The sequence below is a fragment of the Protopterus annectens genome, chromosome 3.part0 (genome assembly GCF_019279795.1).
Source record: "Protopterus annectens isolate FY-2018-M chromosome 3.part0, PAN1.0, whole genome shotgun sequence".
In the NCBI taxonomy this organism is placed as follows: domain Eukaryota; kingdom Metazoa; phylum Chordata; order Ceratodontiformes; family Protopteridae; genus Protopterus; species Protopterus annectens.
Window position 1 is genome coordinate 764,338,554 of NC_056731.1, and position 22,639 is coordinate 764,361,192.

The 22,639-nt window shown below is 42.1% G+C and overlaps 1 protein-coding gene across 1 annotated transcript in view; it reads right to left on the reverse strand.

Annotated features, from left to right (window-relative positions):
• The window catches only part of RECK (reversion inducing cysteine rich protein with kazal motifs), a 1,724,192-nt gene that overhangs the window by 30,937 nt on the left and 1,670,616 nt on the right, over window positions 1-22,639 (reverse strand). Inside the window, exon 20 of the mRNA XM_044065108.1 lies at window positions 20,392-20,547. Within this exon, the coding sequence (XP_043921043.1) occupies window positions 20,392-20,547 (156 nt within the window). The remainder of the gene's footprint in view (window positions 1-20,391; window positions 20,548-22,639) is intronic.

Below are 22,639 nucleotides of genomic sequence, written 5' to 3' on the forward strand. Positions count from 1 at the left end.
TCAATATGAAAGTAATATAGAAAATTCCTTAGCAGATGGTAACACATACAAAAACATCAGTACAGAAGTAGTCAAAGCAAAATACAATACAATAAATAGTTTTCCATTTGACATGTTAAGTCAAGGGGAAATAGACTTCAACAGTTATGAATACATGTTAGTTGAAGAACCCAGAATGCCAAATCTATTTGGAATTCCAAAAATACAGGGGAATAGTAAAAACATTCCATTCAGACCTATTATATCAGCAAGGATGTCCAAAACTGAAAACATCTCTATATGGTTGGACAAAATATTAAATCCAATAGTCCAAAAATCTAAATATTACTTGAGAGATTCCTGGCATTTATTAGAAATCTTGAGGAACTCTTTAATTGATAACACAGAGTTAAGTTTTGGAACATTAGATGTAAAAAGCCTGTATACATCTATAGACCAACATACAGGGATAGAATACATGAGAGAGTACCTAGGTAGAAATTCCAAACTAACAAGTACAAAAATAAATACTTGCTGTAGTCTTATGGAAATAATATTAGAAAACAATTTTTTCACCTTTAACAAGAGAATGTATCAGCAAACATCGGGAGTGGCTATGGGTGCTAGAGTGGCCCCGGCATTTGTGAATATAGTTATGGCAAACTGGGAACAAAAGCATTTGGAAAGTCATCCAAATTTTACTAAGATTAAAATATATCACAGATTCATAGATGACTTGATTTTTTTATGGTCAGGAGACCAAATAGAGTTTGAAGAATTCGTGAAAGATCTTAATAACACTACTTCCTTTCTGTATTTCAAAATAGGAGAATTTGGTAAGGCAATCAACTTTTTGGATATCAATATAAAAATTAACGAGGAGAACAAGACATTTTCCAGTAAAATTTATAGAAAGCCTTATTTTGCAAATCAGTATCTGCACAATGACAGTTTGCATCCTGTCCATATGAAGAAGGGGGTTATTAAGGGACAGTACATAAGACTTTGTAGGTTGACATCAGACGAAGATATATTTTTACAAGAATGCGAAATTCTGAACAAACTTTTTCAAAAAAGAGGCTACAACAAAAAGTGGATTAATATTATAGAAAAAGAGGTCTTATTGTTGAGAAAAAATGTGGCCAAACCAATATTACAGTCAACAGAAATTATGATAGAAGCTGGGAATTTGTGTGAGTACAATGGTACAGTAGAAAGTAAAAATGATTATAGAACATCGTTTCCGATTCCCATAGTAGATGAAATGTGGGAAATTAAAAGTATAATAATAGAAAATTGGAAGATCATCTTAGGAAACAAAGATTTAGTAGACATTTTGGGCTTATGTCCCAAATTCACCTACAAAAAGATCTCAAATATTAAGAACATGTTAGAGTTTCATGGAGTATCCAAAAAACCCTCTAGGGCTTGTGCTATAAAGAAGGGAACCTACAGTTGTAATAATTGTAGGCAGTGTAGGTTCATAAGTAACACCTCTTTTGTCACGATAGGGCAATTCAACAAAACATTTTGGGCTAAAAATTATTTCAACTGTAACAGTGAATTGATTGTTTATGTAGCAAGTTGTGTGACATGTAGACAATACTACATAGGTAAAACTAAAAGAAATTTAAAAAGGTGTATTTATCAACACAACTTAGCTATAAGGAAGAATGATAAATCTAATGCTTTATTCAGACATTCCATTATTTGTGAGGAATTTAAAAAGTTCAAATTTTTTGTATTAGATAGTGTAGATAAAGTCATTTGGAATGGGGATTTAAACAACATTTTGGAATGCAAAGAGGCATATTGGCAGCTCTATTTGGGAGCTGACAAGTTTCCTGGACTAAACAACATGATAAATTTAAAATGTTTTTTATTGTATAGATAACTATACATTTTTATTATAATGTTACAAGGCAAAGTATTAACAATTTATATATATATATTTTTGTAAATAGTAGACATTTTATAAAGTAATTTAAGTGTGAGATAATTGTCTAATTATGATGTAAGTTCCTGTTGATGAGTATAAAAGGAAGTAACAGAAAACATTAGATGTTTCTGAGGAAGGTCACAAAAAATAAAAAGTGATTGAAAGCGCTAAACTTTTGCGTGTGGATCATCATTCAGTGCTACTTGGAATACTGGTACTTTCGTTTCTTTGGTTCGTTGTGGTGTTGTTCGTGGTGCAGTTGGAATACAGGAGGTTAACTTCAGAAAAATAGCTGAGATTATTTTATGGCAGCAAGAGACAGAATGTCAATACTAGGGAGCTCTCTGTATTGTCTTTAATGTGAAATAATTATTAGTTTTCAGAATGAAGGAATGTTAATTGTTTTATGATTTCGAGCATCTGCCAAAGATCTGAGGTTTATGTATTTTCACAGGTAGATGCTAAATACTGCTAGCTTCCAGTAGTGGGGTTTCACCTGAAATAGAGTCAGATGACAAGAATGATGTCATTCTGCAAGCTATTCCAGCAGTAATATTTGAAATATTAATTTGAGAGGTCCCTTGGAGAGAGACAGCATTCTGTATTTTGTCTTTGACCTAACAACTAGAAGATCCATTCACCACATCTGCCTTGCTCTTAAGTAAGTTAACTAGGGTAAGTAATTCTCTTAGATTCAGTCAAGAATATAGTGAAGCATAATTTTGATGTTTTTCTTTATTTATTTGAAACTGTCCTGCAATGTTGTTTTAAATATTTCCTGTGGTTTTGAACTTTGATGTCACTGAAAATATACACTATTTTCTTGTTCTTTTATTATTTATTGTTAAATATATTTAAACCTTTCATTGTGGCTGATCTTTCTGTGACATATTTAAGTTTTGAGAATACTTGCATATTTATTTGGTGACATTGTATGGGCCACTCCTAATAGCATTGCTCTTAGTCAAACTACCATTTGTATTAATATTAATATTACACAGTAAGATTGGACACCCTTTGTTAAGGGCTTTAAAGTATTTGATAAGAAGTTAGGTGGTGGCAGTGACAACTACCTTATAGTCTAGGCAAAAGGGAGAATAGCTAAGTAAACCTGCGCCAGCCTTTCCCAGGTGTGTGTCTGCATAAATCAAACCTCAAAGAGTGTGTGTATCAGCTACTTGGGCAGGACATGAAGCACTAGTTGGACAGAGACGGTGCTGTTGGTCCTGACTTGGCCACTCACCTGAGATCTCAACTCTATAGCTGTGCCAGTGGGGAGTCTTACTGAGGATCTGGAAGAGGGAAACACCAACCCTGGACTGACTGTGGTCTCTGTGTGCTCGTAAGTGAAATTGCACTTGGTTCAGAGAGTTGCGTCTCGAGATAGTGTGTGTATGACCCCACTGTTGCCAGTGGTGAGGATTGAGGCTCCTTGATTACTGATCCAGTGAAGGGTCATCACAGACACAAATAATGTAAGAAAGTGAGGGTAAAAGAAAATTCAGAGGATGAAAAGACCTTAAAAAGTAAAGACGGTAACACAAAACAAAAATACTGGAACTGGAGTCAGTCAAAAGTAACTGTTAACCCCTTGTCAAAAAGTGAAACAAGGAAAATAGATCAGGGAGTGGGACATGTATCAACACACATAGTCAGCAGAAATGAAAAGGAAATGGAAAACTAGCAATGCAAAAGGTTGCTGTAGTTATCAACAGAGAATACAGAGGGAAAGAACACAGAAGTAAAACTTTTTAAAGAAAAGTACACTAATAGTAAACATTTTAAGACAAGCCTAACTCATTTATATCAAGCAGCTGTGAAAACTCTGCGAATTCAATTAGACACAGGTTATTAATATTTTCATACACTTCACATAAAAAAGATTCCTAACAGGACTAAGTCTAGGACAGAAGCTTGAGGGATGCTGCTATTCACATTTTGCTTTTTGGAAAGGGTACCACTTATTCTAATCAAGCGTGCTCAGTCTGACAGCCACTTAGCAACCTGGTGATTTACCAAGGGTCTACAGATTAGCAGGGTTAAGTTATTTATGATGCCAGGTGGCATGCTTGAGCATAAAAATGCAGCAGTTTTGAAAATTTAATGAAGTACAGGAACATCAGTTTCTCCTCATACCTAAAACCCTCTCCTTAATTCAGAAATCTGAAACTAAGAGAACAGTATAAACAGGATTTGGAAATGATAGTAGAGAAGCTGGTGAAGAACTGTCACTGACATCTGGTCAACAGCATACAGCCATCTGCAACACAAGACGACTAGCACCTAATACCATATTTACACAACAATGCTGAGAATAACACTAGCAGTAAAAGACACTGCATTCCTTCTATGGAGGCAATCTAGGGCATCAAAAGTATTGCCAGTAGGTGGCTCCATATACTTGCTCTCCTTACAACAAGGCTGGGACTACTGATTCCTAACTAATGATAGTATAATATGCAGGCTGCACATCAGAGCTAATAAGGCTTGAAACACAATGTCCACTGAACTTGCAGGCAATGGTATCAAAAAAGGTTAAATAAGGTTTGTAGATGAAACACTAAGGGAAGAAGGACTATGCAACAAAGCAAATACAGAATCCATTCTCAGACTGTTTTGTCCATTGCCAAGAAAGTACAGTTGTGTACACTTACCATAAATGTAGATGTTCGAGTGTATTCACTGTTGCAGTCATCGCACTTGGGTTATCCTGCTAGGGGTAGCCCTCAGTCGGCCGGAATACCAGAGGCTTAGTATTTCTGTGTCGGTTGCTGTTGCTCCAGGACTGATGTCAGGTTGTCAGTGGTATAAAATCAGGCAGCCGAAGCCATTACATCAGTTTTTCTTGCTCCAACTGTCAGGAGCCCCCAAATAGGAAGCTAGGTTATGGTGGAAGAACACCACCCGTAGAAAGTAAATACCAAAAATTCCCTGTAAGGAGAGAGGAAGAGAGAGAGAGAGAGACAAGGGGGATCGAGGGTGGGAAACCAGGACTGCAACAGTGAATACACTCGGACATCTATATTTATGGTAAGTGTACACAACTATACTATGTTCTTTGTGTTTCACTGTTGCAGTCATCACACTTGGGTTGATTCCCAAAGCTGAAGAAAAGGGTGGAGGCAGTCAAGAAGACTGGGGGCTGGCTAGGATGCCCTGCAAAACTATGGCAGCAAAGCCTGCCCTGGATTTGGAGAAGATAGGCAGGTGGTAATGCTTAGTGAAGGTATGAACAGAAGTCCATGTTGCAGCCTCCAGGATGTCTCTGGTGGGGACCCCTCTGAGAACAGCTACAGAGGTGGGGGTTGCCCTGGTGGAATGCGTCCTGATCCCCTTTGGGGGCAGTTTCCCATGCTGTTTATAGCAGGAATGGATGTAGTGTGCTATCCATTTACAGATTGTTTGTTTGGATATGGCCTTGCCCTCTGCCCCTGCTGCGAAGCTGACTAGCAACTGGTCAGTTTTTCTAAAATATTTAGTCCTATCCAGATAGAATCTGAGCTGTCTGTGCACATCTAGAAAGTGAAGAATCCTTTCCTCCTTGTTTTGTGGGTTAGGGAAAAAGGTGGGCAAATTAATGGATTGGTTGAGAGCCACACTGGACACCACTTTAGACATGATGGATGGGTTAGTCCTGAGGGAGACCATGTCAGCATGGAAAATGATGAAAGGCTCTACAGCCATGAGTGCTTTTAGCTCTGAAACTCTTCTAGCTGAAGTGATGGGCAGAAGCAAGGGTGTTTTCCAATAGAGGAATTTTAACTCTTCTGAAACTGCAGGCTCAAAAGGGGGTAGGGTGAGCATTTCCAACACAAAGTTAAGGTCCCAAGCTGGGGTAGGAGCTCTTCTGGATGGCCTTAAGTTGTTAGTCCCTCTTAGGAACTGTTTGATGAGAGGGTGTGAGAAGAGAGGTGGCTCTGTGCTGTAATGGGCCGAGATGGCAGAGGCATGAATTTTAATAGAAGAGAAGGATAGACCCCTGTGTAGTAGGTCTGTTAGGTAATCCAGGATGAGAGGAAGCCTGCAACCAAGTGCAAAACCTTTTCCACTAATCAGCATAGGATTTTCTACTGCTGGGGCATCTGGCTTTACGTATAACATCTTGTTTGCTTAGGCTGTCAGCTTGAGGAGAGGCCAGGGAATAAGCCAGGCTGCCAGGTTCAGGGTCTGCAATTGTGGATGCATGAATTTTCCAATCTTCTGGGTCAGGAGTGTTCGGATCTGAGGTAGGTGCCATGGTGGTAGGGGTGACAGGCTGCGCAGCAGTGGGTACCAATGCTGGTGTGGCCATTCTGGGGCAATCAAGACTGCCCTTGGTTTTTCCTCCCTTATTTTGAGCAGTACTCTTGAAATGAGTGGTAGAGGGGGAAATGCATAGATCAAGAGGTTTACTCGTTGAAAGGACAGAGCATCCACTTTCCAGGCCTTGATTTGAGGTTCCCTGGTACAGAATTTGCTGAGCTGATGACTGGAGTGGGAGGCAAAGAGGTCCACCTTCGGGGTGCCGCATTTCTGGGTTACAAGGTTAAAGGTTCTGTGGTCTATCTGCTACTCATGTGGGTCTAGCAGTTTCCTGCTTAAGTTGCCTACCAGAGAGTTTAGAAAGCCTGGCAGGAATTGTGCCAGCAGGTGTATTTGCATGGCTGAGGTCGTATGCCAAAGGGTCATGGCGAGCCTGCAGAGAGGATAAGAGTGAGTCCCTCCCTGCTTGTTGATATATCACATCACTGTGGTGTTGTCTGTTTTGATCACTAGAGTTCCTGGGCAGAGTAGGGGTCTGAAAGCTTTCAGGGCATGCTGAACAGCTAGCACCTCTTTTGGTTGATGTGCAGATGTATTTGATTTAGGCTCCAATGGCCCTGAATGCACCTGCTGTCCAAGTGTGCACCCCAGACATAGTCTGATGAATCTGTGGTGAGGGTCTGGGTGGCATGGGGTTGTGAGAAGGGAAGTCCCTTGTTATGGATGCATGCTGCTGCCCACCAAATAAATTTTTCCTTAGACAGGGTATCATAGGTATGATAGTTTCCAGGTCATGAGAGTGTTGACACCAAAGGCTTTTTAGGTACCATTGTAGTTTCCTCATATGCAATCTGGCATATGGAATGAGTAGAATGCAGGAGGCCATGAACCCTAGAGCTTGCAGGATTTTCCTTGCAGATAACTGGGTTCTGGTGGCTAGTTGAGAGAAGTGGCCTGTCAGGTAGGCTTGTTTTTCTGGAATAAGGAATGCCATCTGGGATGCTGTGTCCTGGCTTGCTCGCAGGAATACAGTTTTTTGTGTGTGGACTAGTTTTTATTTCTTTTCATTGATAGTATACCCCAGGGAGGTCAGTAGGTCATTTACAAAGGGCAGGTGCTGTAACAGCTTTTCCTGACTGTCTGCCTGAATCAGGCAATTGTCTAAGTAGGGGTAAATTTGAATATTTCTTTGTCTGCAAAAAGCAATGGCTGGAGCCAGGCATTTTGTGAAAACTCTGGGAGCAGTGGATAAGCCAAAGGGAAGCACAGAGAACTGAAAGTGCATAGATCCTGCCCTCCTACAAGATTCCCTGATTGGGATGTATAGGTAGGCCTCTTTTAGGTCTAGGGTGGCTAACCAAGCATCCTTGGAAAGCATAGGAAGAAGCTGTTGGAGGGTGAGCATTTTGAATTATGGTATCACCAGAAAGGTGTTTAGAATAGATAGATCAAGGATTGGGTGCCAGGTGCCCCACTTTTCTGGGTACCAGGAAGGGTCTGAAATAGAAACCTTGGCCTATCTGGTCTGCAGGTACATGCTGTATTGCCCTCATGGATAGCAGAGAAAGGACTTGCTTTTTGGCCTCTGCCCACTGGTTTGGGAACCCTTTTGGGGTTAGCAGAGTGTGGAAATAAAATGTGTATCCCTGGGACATTATGTTGAGTACCCATTAGTCGTTGGTAATAGGGGCCCAGTTGTTTGCATGGAAGGAGAGTTTTCCTCCTAGGGGCACAAGCAGGTGGGCAGAGGTAAGGTGTAGAGGTGTAAAGTCATTGTGAGTTCTTACCATAAGGGGGTGGTTTAGCACTCTCTGTTTTTGAAATGGAGGAACTCCATTGCATATATCTCTGCATTCCCTGGGACTGCTGTCTGGGAGTCTGTTTCCCTTGGGTCTGGAATGAGCTGGCCTGGAGGGGGCCGGAAAGGACCAGTGCTTGGAGGGGCAATGTCTACTGACCCTCGGATGCTGGACCTGTAAAAAGTCTTTAACTGTCTGCATAGATATAGCTTTTTCTTCCATCTTTTTTTAAGACCTCTTCTGCCTTGGTGCCAAACAAATTATCTTTGTTCAATGGCGCGTACAATACTTTTGATTTGACATGGTCTGGTAAGGTCTGTTCCTTAAGCCAAGCATGCCTTCTAAGGACAGAACCAGTGACTGTTGCCCTGCAAGATGCTTCTAGGGTGTTAAAGCCACATTGCAAGGTGTGCTTAGTAACGTGGCTTGCAGAATGTATAAGCTCTTGTATTTCTTTATTTTCTGCACAAGCAGGAAAGGAAGATATTTTTTGTTTGAGGAGCTCCATGGTATGCTGTTGATATTTCAGCATGTGGAACTGACAATTTAGTGCTCTAATAGCAAGAGTTGCAAAGGTTTATATTTTTTTACCGCATCTGTCTAAAGCTCGGGAATCCTTGTCTGAGGGGATGAGATTCTTAGCTGAGGTTGCTTTAATTCCTTTTGGTCCTTGGGAGATGATCTTTGGGTCAGCAGTAGGATTTTTGAAAAGGAATTTGTGAGAGTCAGGGACTCTGTAGTACCTGTCAGTTCTCCTGGAAGCAGGAGGAAGGGTGTCAGAAATCAAAATGGATTCCATAAAAACATCATCCACAACATCCTGGATAGGAGGAATGGCTAAAGGTCTGTAATGTGGTAAATCTAAGAATTCCCTGAGTCTCTTAAGTCCTGACTTTCCCATTGGAAATGCTCCCTTAAAGTATGCAGGGTTTCACCAAATGAAAAATCCTCGGGAGGAGAGGCAGAAGGAATGGATTCCTCTGCATCAGAATCCTCATAAGCAGAGAGGGGTTGCATGTCTTCATATTCAGAAACCTCAGAGTCATTGGACTCCTGTTCAGATAAAACTACTGGGGAAAAGTATCTTTTTCTTTTGGAAGGGGTAGCCTGGCTTCCCCTAATAAGCATAATAAGGTCTTCTGCCATTTTAAGCATTTGAGATTGAGGCATGGAAGGAGGTGCCTGAGCTTGGGTTTTAGCCATAGTTCATACCCTTGGCCTTAGAGACTCGGTAGTTTTAGAAAGAACTGAAGATGCGAAAGAAGTCATCAGTTTGTGTTGACTATCGGTAGAGCGAAGAACTTCCTTGGATGCCAGTGCCTGCTCAGCGGCTCCGGACCCATCCAAGGTAGAGACATCCGCAGTATCCTTAGTCAAAGAAGAGTCTCGTGGCATACCGAACTCCGAACGGAGCTCGGTAGCGGCCTGCGGATCCACAGAAGCAGGCATCAGGGGCTGCAAAAGCACCTCACTGAGGACCGGAGAACTGACAACTAGCTTAACAGAAATGTTGTCGGCAGTTCTGGACCTGTGCGGTCTGTCTCTGTCTTCATCCTTACATTTTTTCAGAAGATCGGTAGTTGGATGACTTACAGAAGCCATATCGGAATACGAGTACTGAGAGTGAAAATATTTAGCTACAATAAGGGCCCAATGACGTATAGTTCTGGCATTGAACAAAGCACAAAAGTGACAGCGAGGGACGTCTTGGTCTGGGCCTAAACAGGTGACGCAGTAAGAATGGAAGTCACGGTGTGGTATTTGCTTTCCACAGGCAAGACAATTGTTAACATTTTCTGACATTGGTTAGAGCAAGAAAAAAGGATGCCCAATGGGGTACTTAGCTTTAGAAGACTTCAACTTCAATTTGGAAATGAAAACTCAGGTAGCGGCCCACCGGCACTCATGCAAACTGCTTCTGCTTCGGGCTCCTTGGCAAGAATGACTGATGTAATGGCGCCGGCTGCCTGATTTTATACCACTGACAACCTGACGTCAGTCCTGGAGTGACAGCAACTGATTCAGAAATACTAAACCTCTGGTATTCAGACCAACTGAGGGCTACTCCTGGAAGGATAATCCAAGTGTGATGACTGCAACAGTGAAACACGAAGAACATCACTGCAAGGAGAGGAAGGAAACTCTAAGAGAACACATGGCACATACTTGTAAGGCAAACACCTTACCCTAAGCCAAAGAACATGCTCAGGGAGATCCTGAATAGCTACGTCAAAGACAGAATCTAGCTGAAAGATAACCTTGTCCCTTGCAGGAAATAGCAGTGTGACAGGAAGCAGAACACAGCAATCCTTAAACCATGTGGCAGCTTACAATGGTTTAGATGTAAGCCAAGAAAATCGATTACACTCATTTCACTTAAAAGATTCATGTAAAGGAGATATTTAAAAGTAGACACACACACACACACACACACACACACACACACATATATATATATATATATATATATATATATATATATATATATATATATATATATATATATATATATATGTATGTATATATATATATATATATATATATATATATATATATATATATAAAGAAAATAAAGAAAACTTTCAAAGGCACTTCTGAGAATCATGGTTTGGTACAGGTACACAGCAGATGCATAAGAATTGAACACCAGGGTGGTATCTATCAAAGAGGAATCTGCCTCCTTTCTTGGTCATTATATCAAGAAAGAATGGCACTATAGGGAGAAGTTGTCAGCAGAAGAGGAAAGCAACACAAGCCAACTGCATCTGTAGCCCAGACGGAAAGTGAAAACTGACTCTACAGCTTCAGACCAATGGGAAACTGAGTATGGTAAGTGAATCTTAGTATAAGGAAAATCGCACTAAAACTCTGCTTGGTGAAGAGTTGGCTGCACAGTAAAGGCATCCAGCTCATGTTGGTAGGCAAGGAGGCCTCACTTGGTGAAGAAAATAGCAAGAGCTAAAGCTTCAGCTGCCTTCTAAACCAAAATAGCAGCTTAAAAAGGAATCAAAACTTTTCTGAACCTCCAAAACGGTTGTAGCAGGACATGCGCTAATAAGTACTGACAGCTCAAACAAAAATGCTTCTAGAGGAAAATAACAAATAAGGTGCATGGCAAAAAAGCCACTGGAAAACATAAGACCTCTTGGAAAAAGATTGTTATTGAGGTGTAAAAAATGCAAAGATGGCCAAATAAATAATACTTACATTTAGAGGTAAGACAGAAAAAGAAAGAGGTACTCACAGAATAAAGAACACTTCCTGTTAGGCACTAGGTAACTGGGATCAAATAAAAGAGAAGGGATTACAATCAAACTGTATGACAGAATAAGGAAAAAGGGAGAAGTAGAAAGAGAAGATAATGAGAAAGAAAGATGATGTCTAAACACAGCCTGAGATTAGGAATAAGGATAACTACTCAGAATGTCAGATTCTGACCACAGATAACTTAACAAAACTTAGCAAAAATAAAAATAAAGACTTCTTTCCAGAGTCAAAAGCAATCCACTTCAGGGTTTAAGCAGACCTTTACTCCACCTAAGGCCAATGTTATTAAGAATAGAAGACCACTGACGGTTTGAGGCTTATTACTGAATAGCAGTATGGGAGTAATAAGCCGCAATAACTGATCAAGGTGAGTCTTAGTCATGATCCTTGTGATTGGTTGGGGGATGAAACAGGAACTTTTGATTGGTTGTTGAGGTCCATGATTGACATTGGATTATAATAAGACTGATTAAGACTTTTGACTGATTTGAATATTTTAATTTGTGAACTGGCAAGGAATTAAGGTTATTAGTTTGATGCATGTTTAAATATGATGCGGTGTATGCTATTATTAGATCTGAAGAAGGATTGGATTATCCGAAAGTGCTCATCCAACATTTTTACCATATATTTTACAAAGTAATTGTTGCTTTTTATCATTTTCTTATTGTTGTCATTAAATCACAATTTTAGTACCTCAGCTTGGTGGACACGCAGAGTTTTATATAAATATATATATATATATATATATATATATATATATATATATATACATTGCACAACACCATGCATGCCTGCAAACATGCCACATTCAAAACAGCATGAACATTCTCCACAGTTCAACCCAAAACCACACACACACACACAGACACACACACACACACACACACACACACACACACACACACACACACACACACACACACACACACACACACACACACACACACGCACTCCCACTAAACAAAAAAGCAAAAGCAGCAACACAGGTTATACCAAACAAGAAACAAGAAACAAAAACAAGGTGTTTTTGCATGGAGCAAGCCCCCTACACCACCACAACTTTATATATGCCAAGTCTGAGAACACACAATGGTGTAGAAATGGAATATTCCCAATACCTTCTGTACTATGATCACAAGCATAAAAAAGAACACAGCTTTACAGCTTTATTTATTTGACATTTGTTAACCGGGTTAGTTCAACTGGGCAAAAAATTAGAAGTTATGTACCTACCATAACGTTCCATGTTAGTTGTCTTCTCTCGCCTTCTTTCTTGCTGGATGGGTTCGGAGCCGATCCTCGTCTCCGACTCGGCACTTGCTTAGCTTGAGAACTCCTTTTACCAGCTCGAGGCAACCCTATATCCCATGATGCAAGGCGGGACTACCTCAGATCTCGTTTGGTAGCTAACATACCCTGCTAAGGACTAACCTAATATAACTAGGAAAACCAAGTTCATAATAAAGGACTCCTCTAATGAAGGCTCAGGAGGAAACAACCTGAGAAGAGGAAACTCTTCAAGATCTGTCCAGGCCAGGGGGAAGGAGGGAGGGACGCAAGAAAGAAGGCGAGAAGACAACTAACATGGAATGTTATGGTAGGTACATAACTTCTAAATGTTAAGTTGTCAATCTCGCCTTCATTCTTGCTGGATGGGACCGCGTCCCTAGCACCTGTATCCCGGGTGGCTCAATGGAACAGACTCTTGAGAACTGTGGAACCAAAACTGGCCCTGTCCCTAGAGGCCAAATCCAATTTGTAATGAGAGACAAAGGTATGAGGAGTGGCCCAAGTAGCTGCTGCACAAATGGTATCAATGGGTAGTCTATCCTGAAAAGCTGCAGAAGTGGATAGACTCCTGGTTGAGTGTGCTTTCGGTTTAGAAGGTAGTTGCTTGCCTCTGAGCGAATACACGTAAGAAATGGTGGAAGACAACCATCTGGATAAGGTCACTTTTGATACCAGAAGACCTTTCCTGTTTTCTGCATAGGAGACAAATAATTGGTCTGATTTCCTGAATTGTTTAGTTCTATGCAAATAGTACCTGAGCTGACGATGGACATCCAAAAATGAAGCTTTTGCTCCGCTTTGTCAGAATAATTAGGGAAAAAGACTGGTAAATCGATAGATTGATTAATATTAGTTTGAGAAACAACTTTGGGAAGAAAGGACGGATTTGTTCTCAAGGATACCCTGTCCTTGTGAAAGACCAAGTAAGGGGAACGGATGCAGAGAGCTTGAATCTCGGAAACCCTTCTTGCTGAAGTGACAGCCAGTAAAAATATAGTTTTCCAGGTCAATAATTTCAATGAACATGAAGCAGACGGTTCGAAGGGTGGTAACATTAAGGATGCTAACATTAAATTCAGATCCCATTGTGGAGGAGGATGTTTTATTGGCGGCTTCAGGAGAAACACTCCTCTCAGAAAGGCCTTGCATAGTCTATGTGGCATAATGTTATGATCTTGCAAGCCAACATGATACTTGGAAATAGCAGCCAGTTGAACTTTTACTGTAGATGAAGGAGATCCTGACTGAAAAACTTCAGCCAGGAAATCTAAAACAGAATGCACAGGAGCAGTAAAGGGATCAATATTTCTGGAATTTGCCCAAATGGAAAAACGTCGCCACTTGCTAGCATAAACGGTTCTGGTGGACGACTTCAAAGAAGCCACTAAGATATCTCTGACCGGATCAGAGATCATAGGAAGCCTGGCTAGGGAAGGAAGTGGAGCAACCAAGCAGTGAGGTTGAGAGAATGAATGGCCCGGTGCTGTTGACCCGACTGGTGGATCAAAAGATCCGGAACTGGGTCCAGATGCCAGGGCTGCACCAGGAGGCGACGATGCAGAGACGGAAACCAAATTTGTCGAGGCCAGTAAGTGGCAATGAGAATCAACTTGGCCCTCAAAATGGTGGCTTTCTGAATGACTTGTGGAATCAAGGGAAAAGGAGGAAAAGCGTACAGAAGTCCCCGGGGCCAATCCTGGGTTAGAGAGTCTCTCAGGGGTTGGCCTGGTAGGGGAAAGAGGGTGAAAAAGTCGGGGCACTTGTTGTTTTGGGGTGTGGCAAAAAGATCGCAACAAGGTGTGCCCCACTTCAGAAAAATCTGGTCCACTATAGATTGATTGAGAGACCACTCGTGAGGCATGAGAATGGATCTGCTCAGCCTGTCCGCCAAGAGGTTGGACCTGCCGGGATGTGCGTTGCTATCAGAAACCGATGAGAGGAGATTGCCCATTGCCAAAGTCTGAGAGCTTCTCGACACAACGGATAGGACCTGGTCCCGCCCTGCTTGTTGATGTACCAGACCACGGACATGTTGTCCGTTTGCACTGCAATAGTCCCCGTGGGAAGAAAGTCGTTGAGGGCTTGCAACGTTAAAAGCACCGCTCTCATCTCCAGGACATTTATGTGCAGATGGTATTCTATGGGTTGCCGCGTCCCGTGGACCATCCTGCCCTGATAATGCCCCCCCCACCCGATCAGAGAGGCATCCGTAGTAACTGTGGCAACCGGAGGAGGGGGAACAAATGGTCGGCCCTGATGAAGAAGAGGGGAAGATATCCACCAGTTCAGATGAGTCCTGCACGATTGTGTGACTAAAATTTCGTGACTCATCGGAAGACTGTGGAACGACCACTGAGTGAATAACATCCACTGCAGAAGACGCATGTGGAAGCGAGCCAGTGGTAGAAGAACAATGGCCGCAGCCATAAGACCTAGAACCTTTAGTATCAATCTGACTTTGACTTTGCTGCTCTGCAATAAAATCCGAACGTATTTTTGGATGTCCAGAATTCTCTGATCTGTTAGTCTGGCTAACATTTTGACGGTGTTTAATTCTGCGCCTATAAAGGTGATAGATTGGCAAGGCCGCAGAGAAGATTTTTCAAATTCACTGAAATTCCCAAACTCTTGCATAGCTGCAGAGTGTAGTCTCTGGTCTGAAGAAGCTGACACCTGGTGGTGGCGGAGAGGAGCCAGTCGTCTAAATAAGGAAACACCTGGAATCCTTGACGTCTCAGATGAGCTGTGACCACTGCCATGCATTTGGTAAACACTCTGGGGGCTGAAGTGAGGCCAAAGGGCAGGGCTCTGAATTGATAATGACTGGTCCCTAGCGAAGCGGAGAAACCTTCTGGAGCCTGTGAATCTTTATGTGATAGTAGCGTCCTGAAGGTCTATCGAGCACATCCAGTTGTCCTTGCCCAGAAAGGGCAGAATGGACTGAAGCGTGACCATCCGGAATCTTGCCTTCTTGACAAATCTGTTTAGACTGCTCAGGTCTAATATTGGTCTCCAATCTCCCGTCCTTTTGGGGACCAAAAAGAATCTCGAGTAGACGCCGGATCCTACTTGGTCTGCCGGAACAGTCTGGACGGCTCTTTTTTCTAGGAGCTTTGAAACCTCCTGTTCTGCCAAATCCCTTTGACCGGGTGAGATGTCTGGAAGGGATTGATGAGGTACGGGATACCTTTCGAAGGGGATTTTGTAACCCTCGGATATGATCGACTGTACCCACAAATCTTGTGAAAGGGAACGCCAGGCTACTGGGTACAGCGAAATCCTTCCCCCGACTCCCTCCAAGGGTGGACAGTCGGGCAACACCTCAGGGGTGCTGAAAGGGCTTCTCAGGAAGAGACTCCCTGTTGCCCTGGTTCTGAGGACTCCCTCTGCCCCTAGGGCGGCGTCTATTATTGTTACCCCCTCTGCCTCTGGGGGTAAACTGACCACGTGTGTCCGGCGCAGCTCCTTGGGCTTTGCATAACCACATCTTCCCTCCCTTCTGACCCCTGGGATAGGGTCTAGAAGGGGTGGAAAAATGGACTCCAACGGCAGAAAGAGTTTTGCCGTCCTGCTCACACCTGGTCAAGGTTTCCTTCACCTGAGGTCTGAACAAAGCCGAACCGTCAAAGGGGGTATTGGTGAAGGACGCCTTAAAGGGGTCCGCAAAATTACAAAGCCACATCCAGGCTTGACGTCTAAGAGCCACTCCTGTGCCTGCGGCCCTGCTCGCTCCATCGGCTGCATAGGATATGAGCCGCATGGAGGAGTTGGATAAGGAATTCAGGATTGCTAGCTGTGAGGCAATCTTTTCTTGAGCCCCAGCAGCAGAAGGATCCTGGACCACTTCACCTAGTTCCTTGAGAATATCTCTTTGAAGCCTGGTGAAGTGACAAAGGTAGTTCAGCGAACGCATAGCAAAGGTCGCTGAAGAAAACATCCGCTTTCCATACCTGTCCATGGTCCTATAATCTTTGTTAGGAGGATGGACAGGTACTGAAGGATCCGCAAGTTCCTTCTTGGTGGCCGCCGCCACCATAGCATCCACAGACACCCTTGGAAAGAAACTGCTTGTCTGTAGGGGCCGTAATAAATTTGGATGGTCTCCTGGGGACAGGTTCCACAGAATCTGGAGCTGCCCATGCCTTCCGAGCCACTACCTGCATAAGTGGGTCAAAAGGCGGAGACACCCAGGAGGTGGAGGGTCGGGATCCAAAAGCCTCCAGGTATACCGACTCATCCTCGGAGGGGTCAATGGAGGGCCAATTCCCCCTCTGTTTGAGGAGCTCAAGGATGTCTGAAAAGGAGACATCCTCAGAGGGGGATCGTGGGGAACCCTCCGACTCATCTAAGTCGGTATCAGATGTAGTAGACTCAGGGGAGTCTGTGTGTTTCCTCTTACACGTCCTCTTCCGAGGGGGTTCCCCTGCAGGGTCAGGAGAAACCTCGGAAGAGGAAGATATTCCCAGTGGGGAAACCTGGGGCGATGGATCCCTGGGCCTGAGAGCAAGAGGTTTGCAAGAGGCGTCTACAGGCACCGAAGAGGGAGGAGCTAGAGGGATGGACCGTTGACCTGGCTCAGGTGCCAGGACACTCCTCATCACCTCAAAGGCTCCCCTCCCTGGGAGGCCGGAATATTCCCGTTCCGAGGAAATAGGAATTCCCGGCTCCACTGAGAGGGAAGGCTCCGAGGCCGATGTCGGTGCCGAGCTTACCAAAGCCGAAGCCCCGAGAGGGAGAGCGGGGTCGGACAAGGGTCCGATGCCACTAGCCCCCTCGGAGCCGACAAGGGAAACTCGACGACCGGATTCCTCCAAGGAAGGTCTCAAGGAGGAGATCGGGCCGAAGGCGGAGCCGAAAAGGATGTATCAGCTCCGCGCCGACACAGTCGCTGTCCCGAAGCTCGGCTCCGAACTCTGGTGGGGAGTCGGAGGAGGAAGTTCAAGGGTGAAGCAATAGCGAAGTCTGCTGAGACGGGCTATGGAGCATTTGGGCCAGTGCCTGCGACTTCAACAGCCTGCTTACCACCCTCTCTAAATCGTGGTCAGACAGCCTGGAAGATCTCGAAGATTGGTTCCGATGACTCCGCTCCGACAAAAGAGGAGACCCGGGCAGTGGATAGATTCCAAAGAAGGGGACCGAGATCTCTTCTTGGATGAAGTCATCGGAGCCGACGTCCTCTGGGTTCCAGATGGAGCCGAAGGCTTCTCGGCTCCGATACTGGATAATATGTCAGCTCCAGCCGGAGCCGACAAGGCAATAGCAGATTGGGTGTCGGAACCGATCGGAACCGACCCTACCTGAGAAGAAGAAAGATCGGCTCCGGCCGGAGCCGATCTCAACTCCGAAGGAGTCGGAGCCACCGGGGAAGGCTTGGAAGCTGTAGCCTGACCCTTAGATGGCTTGGAAGGCTTATTGGACCCAGGTTTAGTGGGTGAACCTTCCGGCTTTAGTAAGCCATGGAGGATTAATTTATTCCTCCTTTCCTGCAGGACTCGCTGGCTAAAAGAGTGACACAAAGCACAGGAGTCCTGCAGGTGTAAAGGCCCCAGGCAGTAAACACAAGAAGTGTGGCCGTCTGTCAGAGACATTTTCTGACAGCACGAGTCACACTTCTTGAAGCCTGAGACCTTTACCTCCTTAGACATCGTCCAAGAAAAAGAGTAACAAAAATACTCACACACACACCCCAAAACAGTCACACAATTAATCCCACAAACACAGACACACAGATAGGGATTAATAAGGGAGGCCTAGGCCTAACTGAAAATTTTAAACTTTTTATAAAAAGTAAAAGTTTTTAACTATATGGGGAATAGGGTGGATTGTATGAATACTACACACTATAAAAAAGGAAAAGGGGGAGATAAACCCTGACTAAGCTGTTTGAAAAACTCAAACTTACCTCAGCTGGCAAAAAAGGAGACCTCTTCGCAAGCGCAAAGCGAGATCTGAGGTAGTCCCGCCTTGCATCATGGGATATAGGGTTGCCTCGAGCTGGTAAAAGGAGTTCTCAAGCTAAGCAAGTGCCGAGTCGGAGCCGAGGATTGGCTCCGAACCCATCCAGCAAGAATGAAGGCGAGATTGACAACTTAACATCCCTTTTTCAGCAGAGACCTGAGGAGAAAAGCTCCAAAATAATACAAATAATACAAGAAATATGAAGAGTAATTGGCATGACAAAAAATAATAACAATCAGTAAGTTGAAATAATACTACAGATATATGGTGCAAGGTACAAAAATGACAGAGACAGCAAGCATATGACAACATACTAAGCACAGTACAATATATATATTATAACAGAGAGCAGTCGGTAATGGGAGAGAAAAAGAAAACATAAGAATAGAAGTCACAGGGTGGCTGAAGCAATAGGAGCAGTAGGACCTTAAGACCTGTAACATATACAGGAGAAATTAAAACCTTCTGTAAAAGGCCAGTGAACAGACAGCAAGTTCAGGAAGCTCGGGCAGCAATGGAAGACTGTTAGCAAAGTATAAGGAAGCAGCAGAGGAAAGTGAGAGAAATAGGATACAAAGTTATAGAAGAGGGAAGTTATATTAGATATGCTCATACAGGAATCCAATTATGTAGGAAGAGAAAGTTAAGTTAAGTAGGGTCATTGGATGGGCAGGACCAAGATTTGTAGAGGCTTTCTTTCAGAGTTATTTTAAAGGGCTTAGGGTTGATGATAGATCTGACACTCAAATGAAGCTTATACACACACACACACACACACACACACACACACACACATATATATATATATATATATATATATATATATATATATATATAATATAGCCAAATGTGTGTGTGTGTGTGTGTGTATGTGTGTGTGTGTGTGTGTGTGTGTGTGTGTGTGTGTGTGCGCCCGTGTGTGTGTGTGTGTGTGTGTGTGTGTGTGTGTGTGTGTGTGTGTGTGTATGTATGAGGACAGAGAACTTGAAAGAAGAGCACCTTATTTGCTGAAAATACATACAAAGCAATGCTCTTGGAGAAAACTTTCTGAAAGGGATAGCCCTCAATGAAAAAAGTTAAACAAAAAAAATGGAAAAGGATTTGAAATACTCATACTACATAGCCTGTAGGTAGGGGAACAATTGAGAAGTCAGTAAAACCTGCTAGATATGTTGCAAAAAGCATATGAAAAAGCAACTATAGTTGAAAAGAAGTTGCTGCCCTTCCATAAATATAGATGGTGCTACTGAATCTGCACTATGTTCAGGTCTACAAAGCAAATCTCTACAAAGACATTGACCATATGGAGGCACTCCAGAGGATATTTAAAATGGTACACTATCTATACCTGAAACAACAAAAAGGACTACAAATGAAAAAAAAAAAAAAAAAATATATATATATATATATATATATATATATATATATATATATATATATATATATATATATATATATATATATATATATATATATATATATATATATATATATATATATATATATATATATATATATATATATATATATATATATATATATATATATATATATATATAGTCAACAGATGATTAAATGTTGAAGTTCTGCAAGAAACTCAACAAAGTTAAAAGGGGGAAGTCTGTTTCAGAAGAATAAAAACAAAGGAAACACGTTCTGAAGAAAAGGAGGGATACTTCAAGAATCAAGTACCATGGTAGAGATATTAGATTTGTACAGCAGCGTCTCACATTTAATGAAATAAGACACATGGAGGATTATAAACAAAGCACGCTACAGACTTGATGTGGTTGTTATAGAAGACAAGAAGCAGACTACCAGTTAAACAGGATCTGCAGTTTACCCAACAGATTGAGAAGCTGGTCAGGTCCTTTTGTACTGTAACGGTCTGTATCATGGATTCAGTGTACTTACTTGCAGTGGCTTTGGATGCGTCTCAACAGGCATGATGAGAATCACTATTTCAGATTCTATACTCAGGTACCCAAAGACATCACACTGTGGCACTGAAATATGCTGGCGTATAGTCTGAAGGAAGTCATGCACTGTCACAGGCTGTCCACTGGTAACCTGCAAAAGAAAGAAAGGCAGTTGGTTTTATTTATTTATTTTTTCATTCTATACAGTAACACTTTGTATATACTGTACAAAGAAAGAATGTGACACATACAGCAAGAATATCAAAATCCACACGATGTTATCAAAATTACAGGTCAAGAAAAGAAATATGGTTAATTTTCCATGCTGTCAGATTTTTTATACATGCACACACACACACACACACACACACACACACACATATATATATATATATATATATATACATATCTCAGTTCATAACAAACAACATAGATGAAATGAACTACAATGGCTCCTTTTTAGATATAGACCAGGCCAAATACAAAAATGTTTGCAGGATGAGTTGCTAAAAGGTTGGCAAATGAATGAAAAGTCAATAAGAGATGCAAATAATAAACTGCATTATGTTGAAGTAAAGCTTAAACTACACTTCATAGTCACAACCATACTGTAAAGCATGTAGTAGATAAAAATGGGAAAGGCATCTGGACATCACAGAGTAAAAGTAAATCACACTGACAGACTGATAAGCTGCACATGAAACAATAATATCTGCACTCTTAATCCAGTCTTTGGTGATCTGCTATGGTGACCCCTAACAGTGAAACGCTGATAGATATTGCTTGGTTAATACACACTGTGTGCATTCAAAAAGGGCTACTGCTGTTGTGCAGTACTAATTACATATAAACCAATGGGTTAAAAGGTCACACAGACAAACCATTCACACAAACTCTGAAAAAAGATCCAGGTAAGAGAGTGTTGGGTCTCCTTTTCTGAGTTTTTTTTTACTGAATGGGTTGTCTGACCTTTTACTTTGTTTGGATGTTATTTGGGATGTTTTGTGTTTCCTACATATAACCAAACAATCCACTTATGCTGTAATGACAAAAGAGCAACACATGGCATGACTACAGCTAGTGAGGTTTAGCTTTATTGGCCAGTATTTGCACCAATAAAGATTTAAAAAGCAGATAGTGGAAAGTCACAGGCATTCAGAAGCCGTATAGCTGATACACTGGTAAGTCACTAAGGGGGTCACTTGCATATATACCATTATCCTCCATTACAGGAGGTATAAGGTATTACACATTGAAAACTCTAGCTTAGCTGGATCTTTCTTGGAGTTAGTACTAAATTACAGTCAGGTGGTGTTTTTAATTCTGCCCTGGCTGCATTTAATGGGGTAACATTTTCTTTGAAATAAATGCTCTGGCACTGAACATTCTAAATAGGACATAATTAGAATTTTATCTTATGGAATATTAATTAGCCTATACAATGGCAGAAGTCCTTTTTTAATATCCTATGGTTTTATATAATAAATTGATATATAATTTATGAAGTTTGTAGAAAAAGAAGTAACACAGCAGCTATTAATGTAATGAACCAGCTATTAAAGTTAGGGATAAAAGCACTAAAATAAATAAATGGAATGTAAATTAACCCCTTTACTAAGAAGGGGTGTCCCAAAAGTAGCATTTTGGCTATCTTTGCTTCCTGTTTACAAATGTTCCAATCTCCAAAATAGTCTGACACATTCTCATGAACAATACAGTACAGTTTTGTACCTACCATAAATGTATATGTTCGAGTGTATACCCTGCTGTAGTCATTGGGTTATCCTGTCATCAGGCGGTCCCGCAGTCGGCCTGAATTCCAAAGTCTTGGTCTGGTGTCGGTTGCTGTCGCTTCTTCCCTGACATCAGTGCGCCAGGGGTATATAAGAGGCATCTGACACCATTTTCTTCAGTTTTTCTTGCCCCAGATATCAGGTGCCCCCCAAAAGATGGTCAGTAGATAGTACCAATAATAAAAGCTTAGCACCAACAAAACATCCCTCCAGCTATAAGCAAATACACCACAAAGGTTGTATCAGACTTTAAGGTATTGAAAGGTTTTAGTTAGGTCAGAGGGGATGAAGGGAGGGTAACCTGGACTGCAGCAGGGTATACACTCGAACATCTACATTTATGGTAGGTACAAAACTGTACTATGTTCATCGTGTTACCCTGCTGCAGTCATCACACTTGGGTAGAATCCCAAAGCTAAGGATGGGAGGTGCAGTCAAATAGGGTTAGAG